The 12,483-nt window shown below is 42.3% G+C and overlaps 1 protein-coding gene across 15 annotated transcripts in view; it reads right to left on the reverse strand.

Moving 5' to 3' along the window:
• The window catches only part of nbeaa (neurobeachin a), a 99,415-nt gene that overhangs the window by 60,888 nt on the left and 26,044 nt on the right, over positions 1-12,483 (reverse strand). For all 15 annotated transcript variants that reach the window (XM_026183064.1, XM_026183063.1, XM_026183053.1 and 12 more), the window contains exons 2-3: positions 7,006-7,237; positions 2,389-2,489 (exon numbers count right to left, since the gene is read on the reverse strand). In XM_026183064.1, coding sequence (XP_026038849.1) covers positions 2,389-2,489; positions 7,006-7,237 — 333 coding nt within the window. The remainder of the gene's footprint in view (positions 1-2,388; positions 2,490-7,005; positions 7,238-12,483) is intronic.

Genomic DNA, 12,483 nt, shown 5'->3' on the forward strand with positions numbered 1-12,483 from the left:
AAACAACATGGTGTGACATCACATCTCTACCACAACCCAGCTGGATCAATAACTCTTCAATCACCTCCGTCCTACCCCCGACAACACCTCATCAATACCATGGCAACCCTTAATCGATCTGTCTCTGGAGAGGGCTGCTGAGGGGAGGAGGAATCGGAAAAGATGGGAAAACAGCGGTAGGTGGATGGGTTAGTGATAGATATTGGACAGCAGAGAGCAGTGGACTGCTGATCAGTGACCAGAGGTTGCTGATGGAGGTTGCCCTGGAGCCTGCCTAGAAGGGGGGATTGCCGAAGAAGTGGCAAGGATTCACAGGATGAGTTAACAAACACCGAATCATCGCACACTCTGCAAACCTTGCTAAAACTACAGTCAGTAAGGATGTCATAGGAGACGGTTTAGACTCATAAAACCCTCGTTAATCTTCACAGTACAGTTTTAAAACATCCGCTCTGAGTCAGCTAAACCGTCTGACTAGAAGGTGGGCCAATGAGCAAACTACAGAGAGCTGTTAAGCTTACAACAAGAAGCAATGTAAGCTGAGATTGCACTAAGCACTCCCAAATCTAAGCTCCTGAATTAATCCCATTTTCAGGTACTGGCGTTTGTAGCTCTAAAAGTAAGCATGAATCAGCAATAGCAGAAGCCAATTTAAGCAGAAATTCGACAATAAACAGCATAAAAGCCTGAAGCAACCAAAGTGCAAGAGTGGTTCGTGTTGCCGTTTCAATAAAGGAGGAAATGTATTAATCAAACTCTCTTCCAATTGCCTGCAAAGCAATTCACTGAGAATACAATGCCAAATTGGCAGGTTGTGATAACAGACGTTTATTTGGCTCACTGTGCAAGAGTAAAGAAAGTTTGAGGTAAGGAGAAGTAAAGAAGAAGAAATGGAAATCCCCGAACAAAGCATTCAGCTTCATAGAGCGGTTCAGATGATTATATGTGTCCTGAATGTGACTCTACTGGACTCTACTGGCTCCTTCACCTTCACACCTGATTAAGCTTTCACTGTCACTTTTTTTTTTTTCACCATGCTTCTCTTCAATTACACTAATAAAATCAATTACAAGCAAAAACAAAAACAAGAACACAAGCTAAAGTGTCTTAACAAACATACAAAAATGAATCCTAATATGGAGTCAAAGGTATACACACCCATCCTGCATTATTCTAGTGCATTAGCACAAACATCTCACTAAGTGACATCCAGACTAATGACACGCAGACAAACTCATGCTGTATGGCTAATATAGTTTGCATTTTTTAAGCTTCCACAGCAAGTGAATACCAGTAAATCAAAAACAGTGAAATGTCTAATTCAGCAGCAAATGTGACATCTGTAAAAACAAAAAACCTAAAAAGATCAAACATATCCAAGGTTACAACATCCCAATAATCATCAGTGTTGGCAGAGAAAATTAATATTGCTTCGTGAATACCAGCTCTTCTCAAACCAGACATGAATCTTCAATAATGTTCTGATATATTTGTTGGTCTGCTGCCATCTGAGCAAACAAAGGGTTTCTGACTGAAGCTCCTTCTGTCGTTGAATTGTCCCTTGGTTCCAACTCCCTGAGGTACACCACATCAGAAATGCTCCCAATATGAAACACATGACATACATCAAAAAAATTTTTGCAGTGTTGATATTTGTTAAACTGTAAAGAACCATTAAGTGCATGAGTCTTAGCCCGTAGCTAATGGTGCGTGTCACGCCACTTCCCGGCATTGGCCTGCAGGAGAACTCGCTAGATTGGATGACGTACTTTATTCTCTACAGCTACAACCATGCAAACCATAATCTGCACCCTACTGGATGAACTCGTGTGGGCTGTCTGGTTCCAGATCTTTTTAAACCGAGACCAAAGTGGCAGCTCGTTTCCAAATAAGCTCTCTAAGACTGGCGCAGAGGTAAACACATGAAATAGCCCTGCTTCATGACCAGGTAGAGACACAATTTCAGTCTCATGGGGGTGGGGGTCACAAGCCAGTTACTCCTAATGCTGGTCCCAAGCCAGGATAAATGGGAGGCTTGTGTTAGGAAGGGTATCCAGCATGAAATCTGTGCCAAATCAAACACGCGGCCCCCTTGGGGAATAAGAGAGCAGCCCAAAGTAGCTTTAGTGTAACAAAATGTGTTTCTGCAAGAATTTAAGACCTGCAGTTGCTGTTGCTGTCGTTGTCGACTGACAACAGCTAGTTTTCAGTTTATAGAGGCTTTGAGTTGCGCTGGATGCCCTTGATTTGCATGAAGGAGCCTAGACCACAACACTGCTCACCTGCTTACACAGACAATGAATGGAAGTCGTGGAAATGACAGATCCTGCGGAGACGTACCCACAATCTAAAATTCTAATCGCTTCTTAAATCACCACCAAAACTTACCCAGATGCCGTTTTCGCCCCTCAGCATACTAAAGAGCAGCTTCAACTCCTTGACTGTGATGCTGTAGCTGGCCATGACTCCCAGCATGTCCACCAGAAGGTCTGACAACAAAGAAAACACACACACACACACAAACAAAAGGCAGAAAGTAAGTGTAAGACAGCAGAGATATCCTGAATGTGCATGCTCCTATGAGTTTGTGTGTGAGTCAGCGTTTGGAAGTCTCTCTACTGACATTTCTGATAGAATATGGTGAGGGCATAAGACACTGACAGGTTGTTCTACTGTCAGTTGAGCAATTTATTATTCAGAGAAGTAAAAATCAGCGGCGCTTCATCCAAGTACTCAGAGCTACTGCCATGTAAACAAAACACACACAACCTCAAACCTCAACGAGTGTTGCTTTTCACAGCACTGCTAAATACGGTCAGAGTACACATGACAACGGATAAAGCTCCATTAATACATAATGATCTTAATACATCAGGGAATAGAAGGCCAAACAACTGAGAAAGGGCTAAATACATTGTCAGCTGTGACAGCGTTAATTATGATTCACAAATATAGCTGTGGTCAAACGTTTACATGTTGTGGTGATTTGGGGCTTTTAATGATTTCTTTGAACTGTTCTTTTTCCAGAGTGCAATGACTGTACAGCTTACATCTTTAATCACTTTAAGAACACGAAGTGAGTTTTGATTTTCTCTAATCCACACAGGGTCACAATTGTACATACGGGCTCGACTATACACATACATCACCTCTACTCCCACTTGGGTAAACATCACTTAGCAGGGTGCACCTCAATCAGACAGTTTTGACAGCCATCAAAAAGCTTCTGATATAATTTTGGATGGACTGGTGGGATTCATCTAAACTGGTTGGCTTCTTGGTACAGACCCAACGTTCCTATGTTTGAAAGCTTCGCCTTTACTCCTGCAAACAAACCTCATGTCATTGTGGCCAGTTAGCTCAATCTTTGTCTCCTCTGACCACAAAACGTTTCTCCAAAAGCCATTTGGCTGATTCATGTGGACAGCTGCAAATTCCAGTCTAGCTCGAAGGTGTCGAATTTGGAACAGGAGCTTCTTGTTTGTTCTGGATCTCCTCAGTCCATGGCAAAAGCTCACTCCACTATGGCCAGTGAAGCCAGTGTTCCAACAGTTTCCAGTTCATGGCAGGCTTGTTGGGTTGTCTGAACATCCTAACCTAACCAAATATCCTCTCATCTGAGGGTGACGCATCTGAATATCCTGTATTTACATACAATTGTTTATTTATGTAAATCTACACAATCCTCCTTCTTAAATCTTCACAGAGTTCCTTCCTATTGTTCTGAGCATTGGTCCAATACCAATTTTTAACCTGGCAAAATCAATTATAATCACTCACAAGAAGTTAACAGACCTTGGACTTGTCAGGTTAACCCTTTAAGCCTGAACTGTGAAATAATTGTGAGAATAAAAAAAATAATTAATGAATTCAATATTAATTTGCAGATATGATCTTTAACTTGTATCAGGCTTTACAGGGTTAAAAGGCACCGAAGAATAATAATAATAATGGATTGGATTTATATAGCGCTTTTCAAGGCACCCAAAGCGCTTTACAATGCCACTATTCATTCTCTCTCACATTCACACACTGGTGCAGGCAGCTACGGTTGTAGCCACAGCTGCCCTGGGGCAGACTGACAGAAGCGAGGCTGCCATATCGCGCCATCGGCCCCTCTGGCCAACACCAGTAGGCGGTAGGGTAAAGTGTCTTGCCCAAGGACACAACGACCAGGACAGAGAGCCCGGGGATCGAACCGGCGACCTTCCGGTTACAGATACGCTTCCCAACCCCCTGAGCCACGGTCGCCCCACAAGAAGCTACAGCATAACTTAAAAGATTTGAGTATAGGAAAATATTAGAGGCCCTACATTTTTAAATGTTGATCCTGTGTCGATTAGATAAAATCCAAACCAAATTCAAACGTGTGCACCCACTTCCCTTTTTTTAAAGTAATTAAAGATGCTGTACAATGATGAGTGTCTGTAAACTTCTGACCACACATGTCATTTAACTGCTAATAGTACAAAAAACAGCATGCAGAGTAGTATTAATCTCCTTTTAGCAAATAAACCCCAAAGAAACAAAAAACAAATATTCATATTCACCAAAATCGTAATCTATTCCTTTAATTTGTTCACATTTTAACAGACAATAGTGGCAAACCTCCCTCTCTAAGGCTGCGAAAGAGCTTTTGTTTAATGGCTACATGTCATGAAATGATAAAAACAAGACTTTAAATACAATTCCCTCTCAATATTCAAGCATATAATTAAATACCACATTGAGGCTTTTGTTTAGCCCAAATGACCTTCCTGCTTCATTGACTTTCACTTTACACAACCACAACAGATCAGTGTGGATATGGCAGAGAGACAGCACAGCTCTCTCAGAGGGAGCCAATCTGCTTAGAAAGGCTCTTCTTTCCCATTAGGCCTGCTAGATATGAATAGAGTCTTCCCATAATATTTCATTAGCCAAAGCCTAGCGACAGGGAATAAAGGAGAGGGATATCTCACTGAGGTGCTGGGTATGAGAGGAAAATGCAATACACAATGTCCTAGATTCAAAACCCCTAAGCTCTGTTTTTGTTGTGTTCAATTCATGTGGGTCATTTTGCATAGGTTTGGAAAAATGTTATAATCACAGCTCTCTGGAAGAATCGGCATTAAATTGATTTAAGTGGCGTATACTCTGCTGTAGTGAGCAGTAATAAGTCAAAGAAGTTATAAAACACATCATCCTGCGGCGCTAGCTAGGGCAGAGAGGACACTGGGGGGGTGGAGCAAAAGATGTGCACTCCGAGGCATCATTAAAGGGAAGCCAAGGTCAATACGTTCATGTAAAGAGGTGAATGTGGATGTGTTGTTTTGCAATCAAGCCCCGTGAACAAATGGCAGTGAGCACACAGAAACACATCGAGGTTAGTATTTTGCTTTTGCTGCACCGAAGGATTTTATGGATGTTTCACTGCAGGGCAAACACTCATGGACACGTGGAATAGGTTTTGATATAAGGGAAAAACATCTGAGTTTTTTCCATCAAGGTGGAGGCACGTTTACAGATTCAGCTGGTTGTTGCTTCGTCAACACGATTACAAGGTTGAGAGGTTGGGCATCTGTTAAAGAACAGCCCATTAGGTTTTGGTATGGATCCCCATCACTTTCGTTAAAGTAGAGAGATAGGCCACTGGCCTTGGTAGAGGACTTCTTTCCTCTCTGTCAGCAAGGTTATGCAAAAAGTGCAGAACAAAGTGCATGAAACTTGGACGCACAGTGGAGAGCTGGAGTTTACAGAAGGAACTCATTACATATAAATGCAGATTTAGACACTGAGCTTAGCACAGACTCTGCTCTTCTAGTCTGAGTCTTACCTATTTTTCAGTATCAGAGAAGTTTTACACCAAGCGTGCAATTCAAAATAAGTGGTTCCTGAAAATTCCATGGGTGACGTTTTGGGTCTTCTTCCAGAACTTAACAAAGTTTTGACACATTCGACTTTCTGTAGTCACAGTTTGAAGATGTCCCCTGAACGCCTCACATGCAAACAGTCATTGTGAAGGCATGCATACAGATAACGCTGGTGGCCTAATAGCTATAAGGTGGGTGTGTGTGTGTGTCACTGCAACTGAATAAAAAACACATGCTATTAAAAGTAAAAGCTAATGGTAACCAAGGCAGCTGTGTTCAATCCCAAACTTTGATTTAAGGCCTATTAACCATTTAAATAATAATAATAATATCATAATATTTTGTTAGCATTTGTTTCAAATACCAATAAGTTAGAATCAATAAGTGATACATCCGCATGTTTCTCTCCTCAAGCACTACCATCATCATAAACTAAGTGTGACCAGTAAGTTCTTCAGCCATAAAGAGCAAAAGCCTTTATTTAAATATGGCTGATCTTCTCTTCAAAGTGATGTCATAGTCCACCTCTGTGCCACTGCCAGTGTTTTTTGAAAGCTCTCTGGAAATCCCGTTCCAGACTAATTGCACTTGTGTATCTGCAATGTGTGCTGGATCCCCTACACTGTCCCGAAACAGCATGAGGTTGGAAGAAGAGTAATTTAGAGAGTATCCTTTGTAGTTACTGACAACTGTGTTCATGTTTCATATTAAAAAAAACACCAGAATTTTCAGTGTGCTGAGAGCAGGTGCACAATGGCACGATCCAGTTGTTTGTGTCCTCAGACCCCACAGAAGGCAAAATTTTTGCGTTGACAGTTTGACTCTGGGATGAATTCACAGTGCCAAGCCCAGTAAAAAAGACATTAATATGTTTGGACACGGACACTGAAGACGCTTCCTCTGTAAGCTGTTTGGACCTGGTTCAAAGCCACAAATTTGAGGTCATATTAAAATTGTGGTAATTCGGGGAATTATCTAAAAACAGTCAGGCGTGGTTTTTGCTATTACAGGGTGGAGTTAATTCAGGGGAATTAAGCTGTAAAGTTATCATTATATCCCACTATATTCTCATTTTATAGGTTGTCCAATCTTGAAAAAAACTGATCAAAATACAAAGTATGTGCGCATGTATCCATGTGTACCCACTGCTCACCTGCAATCATGTCGTCCACAGTGCTCATCTTCAGCAACACCTGCTGGATGAGGCCAACCTCGGTGCTGGTCTGCAGGTTGCGCACACTCTTGCGGAGTATGGCTGTGAACATGCTCCAGATCTCCGCCTGGCACGTCACCTCGCAGTGGGAAAGCAGCTCCACCATGCAGCCGATGCTCTCTGCCTCCTGGATGATGAAGTTCATCTCCAGGTCAAACTCGCCGCCCACCAGCTTTAGGAGAAGAAGTGGGAAGGGGGAGAAGGGGGAGGGTTTGGGAAGGGAACAGACGTAGAGCAGGAATTGGGGGGGAGGGTGGAGAGAGAGAACAAGAAGAGTGAATGATTTAGTGTAGCATTTAACCTTATGTCTGAAGGAGAGGTAAGCCTGGCATCTGATGGATGCTGATTGTGGTTGGGAAAGCATCTCTTCTGCCCGGGGCCTCATATGCTGCAACAAATAAACGTCCTTCATGTGAGCACACACACACACACACACACACACACACACACACACACACACACACACACACACACACACACACACACACACACAGAGATCGTCCTTCCTCTCCTTCCTCTCTTCCTCCAATTACTCTCAGAATACAGCAGGCATAAATATGCCCCTCTCTACCACCTCAGATGCACAACACCAATTGAACACATACAAAGTTAACGCACATGTCAGTCCCTCTCCTCTCTGATGGCATTAGTGTGAGGAGACCGCACTTTAAAAACTAAATGCAAATGATTTTCCGTCTCTTAATGGCTGGCAACTATAATTACTTGGATAAGTACAGCAACAACACGCTAGCACATTAACTAACACGCCACATGAACACAGCCATACCCACACAGTTCACCCTCAGCACGCTACGCTATCCAGGAAACGGTAGCCATAGCAACCAGCAAGCTATGAGAACACCACAGGGGTTATTAAATCAGATGGAAAAGAAACATGCAACAGATTATCAGAAGCTAGCAAGACAGCAAACAGGATAAACATTATGACTATTGTGGTGTTTACACGGCATGAGAGAATAAAACTAATCGATAAATCAAGGAGAGTCGGTCTGTTTCACAATGTGATTAAACTGGAGGGGCAGCAGGGCTGTGGTGTGCTGTCTGCAGTCAGGAGCGGGAAGACGCAGATAATGCTGGTGCTGTTCAATAAAGGGTTTATTTTCAATAATTCATTCTGCATGTGGTTAAACGACCCTTAAGCAAAAACTATTACAAGCTCAGCGGGGAATGTAAAGTTATACTCTGCGCACTCTTGCTATCTTTAAGAGATGATCACATAGCAATTTACAAACTGTGTTGTTTTTGGATCACTGTTAAAAAAAAAAAAAGTTTCACACACTTGGCTTCAAAATGAAACTTTTAAAGAACAAATACACAATAATATTCATCTGACAAATCAACAAATCTGTATTCGACAGCAGCTAAACACATCCCGGATGAATCAATACACCTTGTGAGACATTTAGATTCACTTCATTGTGTCCAGCACTGTTTTCCACCAGGAGTCTTCCTGGCAATTGTCTAAAACAAAAGGCAATCGTTTGTGTTCACTGACAAATAATACACCTCCTGTTGCAGATGAACCAAATGTTCTCAGCAAGAGAACTTATAGAGGATAGAGCAGATTATTGAAATGAAGGAATTAAATGCGTCTGGTTATTCCGGAGCATTCCCGGAGTTACTGCCGATGTGTTCATCGTAGTGTGTACTTAGATAGAAATGTGCGTGTGAATGGGTGACTCATACAAGTTGTATAGAGCGTTCTGAGTGCTCATGTAGAGTAGAAAAGCACTATGGAAGAACCAGTCCATTTACCTTAAAGCTGTTTATGAACAGCTCATCTTTGCCTCATTTGCTGCATATGAAATTTTATGTTTCAGCCTGTTACAGATAGCACATCTCTGTCCCTGGTATGAGCATCATAACCGCAGGGATGATGAGGGTTGAGCAATAAGTTAATTAACCTACTAGAATTTAAAAAAAATAATTAATTGATTATCAAAGACAAGAAAACAATTCTGTTGGTAGAAGGGCTAACAAATAATCCAAGGACACAGAAGGGGAACTGAAGTTGTTGTAGTCACCACAATGTTGGTTCAACTTTCATTTTCATCATCAAAATGTTTGGTCGGTTTGAATATTACACGTACAGACGCATGAATCGATCAGCTAGGGACCAGAATCAACCAATTTCTATAATTCTCGGGCCTCATCTGTGACTGGCCAATCTCACATGTGCCCGATTACAAGCCAGTCTATTTCATGCGTGCATAGCAGCACAACCAAACACACACACACACAAACACACACACACAGCCTAATGCTAACATGTCGTTAGCATGGTGGAAGCATCTCAGTGTGAGTAAAAACACAAACCTTTCCAAAACCCAATCAGACTCTTAACAGACCAAACCGAACTTGGATATTTTAAAGAAAAAAAACAACAAAGGAAAAGTGGCTAACGCTAAAGCTATCCAGAGCCTCGGTATGAGCAAAAGCTGAGCAAGAGGAAAATTATAGAGACAAGGGGAAAAAGTGCAAAGGGTCGATATCCTATTATCTGCTGACTTTATAAAAATACTGGAAAAATAATGCAAGTATCTGACATTTATTTTGTTATATAAATCTATTACCACTGCCTTTTTTCGGTAGGGTAAGCAAGAGAAGATCCTACACTTAATGATTGATTTTATAATGAAAATAACATTTTACCATGAAGAAAAGTTTATTTTTGTCTGCTTATGCTGTCAGTTGTAGTTACAAAGCAAATAAGAATTGGGAAAAATAAATCAGTATCAGTGGATCTCATTTAGGCACACCAAGAAAACTTCAGAGCTTTTATAATTACAAGCAACTTTGCAAACAAGCATAGTCTTTGATTATGTCATCCTACTTTCCTACCTGTATAAATGTCATACCCAGCAATGTAAGCTCACCCTATGCTGGAATACCAATAAACACTCCACTACAGCAAACTTTAACACAGACAGGAGAAATGTGTGGGAAGAGAGCAGAGGAGTGACATGTAGTAAAAGACCAGCTGCTGGGGAATGGAACAAGGGACACGCTGCTGTCACCATTTATTAGTGCACAGATGTTTTGCTACCTAAACTGACAAAATCTGAGCAAGTACGCTTCAGTTTAACAGCCAGTAGTTACAGCACTGCAAAAGACTGTTATTAGAAAAAATAATAATAGTTGAAAGTCAAAATTTAGAAAACCTGACTTATGAATACATTTCAAACAAACAAACATCAAACAATGAACACTGATGTAACCCATTTGTCACCGAAGCTCCTGCAAACCTGGCTTTGATCTCACTTTAAAGAAAAATGACGCTGCCATATATAATATTGACATAAAAAAGGTGCGGCAATCATTAGCAACACCAACATTTGTCATGTGCTGCCCCATCCAATGACTTTCTGTGAGTCTCAGGCTCACAGAACTATAAGATTAAAGGCTGGTCCTTATCCATAATATCCATCATGCTTCTTTTCCCTTCCTTTTACAGACCTGCACCTTTTTCAATTCTTCAACACTTCCAAGTGTACAATCAGCATGTTACTTGCTCTTACCTCCCTCTCATTCCTGCCTCTTTCTTATTCTTCCCTATGTCTCTCCTCCCCCCTTTCAGTGATAAGAATTGATCCGCTGCACTCCGTGAATGCACAGATTAGAGTGGACCCCTGAATGAGGTATGGAATAAAAAGAGGAAGAATTAACTCATCCCACATTGAATTTCCCCTTCTCCTCTGAGGTTCCCAATTACAGAGCTCACTGGGGACCACTGTGTTGTATTACATCTATACAGCCTGTCCGTCTGAAGACGCTCAGTATTACATGTAATAGAGGCTTAAGGGGGGGAGGCGGCGTAATTATTTTTTTCTGCAGAAACCTGCTCACGGATACGGAGCAACTTGAACAGAGAAACGCATACATCCCCGGGCCAAACCTACACGTGTACAGCACAAGAATCTCGCTGTGCATACTGCTTCCCACCCGTGTGAGGAAGATCACACCAAGATGAGAGGGGTGATGCAAACGACTGCAACGAATTGAGTCTCGTGACAAACAATAAGGAGGGGGGAAAGCGCGAGTGCAGAAAGCGCAGTGGGAGAAATAGAAGTGTCTGAATAATTATTATTATGTCTGCTCTACCAGAAACAACATCTGGGGGGAAAGAAAAGAAAAACAACAACCTGGATGACACCGCCAAAAACCGCCTGAACCTCAAAACGTAAAAAGGAAGGAAAGTCAGACTGAAAAAGACTTCTTCAGTATAAAAATGTTCCAGTCAAAATTAATGTTCTCCATTTCATGAGACTTCAATAAAAGTGATAGATGCCTGAGTCCATTATTTGCTGGAATGGGGTTTTTAATTGATGTATAAATAAACACGCCACCTAAATAGCAATAAGGCTCATCACAAACAGCCTGAGCACACTCGAGCGCACTCAAGCACCATCACCGCCTCCATCGTGCACAGCCACAAAAGATTCCTAATTAGTTTTATGAGGGAACATGATTCTTTTGCATAAAGACTCGTAACCTTCAATCTTTCTTTTCACCCCCGGTCCACGTGTCTACAGTGTCGGTTCCCACCCATAACGACAATGCCCTCACAAATCAATGAGCACGCACAAGAGGCCTTTACTACCCACCCTGGTGGGTAAAAGACACAAACCAGGGAGGGAGCCACATTGCTCCTCATGCATCACGATAAACAGGCATGGCAGTGCCACCCACTCGCTGACCTCACCGTCTTCCTGGCAACTGCTAGAAGACGTTTGCGTTGGCTCCATTACGGCAACGATTGCTCCCAGAGCACGCCGTCCAGGGCTGGATGTTCCATTCACATGCACGCACGCACGCACATACACAGAAAAAGAGAGCAAGGCAACCAGCTAGAGTTCACATTTGACAGGTAAACACTGGAATGCATATGAACAGAAGCCTACTTGTTATATGCCTACACTGTAGAGTACACTCTTCTGATCACTGAGCATGTGCTGTTTAACCTTGAAACATACTCAGCAGCAGTCTGAAATGTAAGAATATCTCCCACAGGGCTCATGACTGATGAGTAATCTCCTTATATTGTGGTGTATTTATGGGCTTGAGAAGTGTTTGTCTGCCAGACACCACTCGTTCTCACTTTTTCACTCTGTGACTGAGGTGATTATAAAAGTCAGTTATTCCTGCAATGTACCAGCTCTATAATTGTTCACTTATGTGTTGCCGTTTCACCCCCCCCACCGCCCGAAACCACGCCCGTTCTCCCATTTCTATTGCTGTACTGTTTGGCCTTGCAGCACTGCTCATTCAGACCCCAACGGGAGCTGGCACTGGGAGCTTGGCATCATCCGTACTGTGTCAGGGAAGTGGGAGTTTCAAGAAGGCTGGGGTGGGGGTGGAGGGTGCCAGGACCGTCACACCACAAAGGGCTTATACGGG

Source organism: Astatotilapia calliptera, chromosome 10, assembly GCF_900246225.1.
Source record: "Astatotilapia calliptera chromosome 10, fAstCal1.2, whole genome shotgun sequence".
Lineage (NCBI taxonomy): Eukaryota > Metazoa > Chordata > Actinopteri > Cichliformes > Cichlidae > Astatotilapia > Astatotilapia calliptera.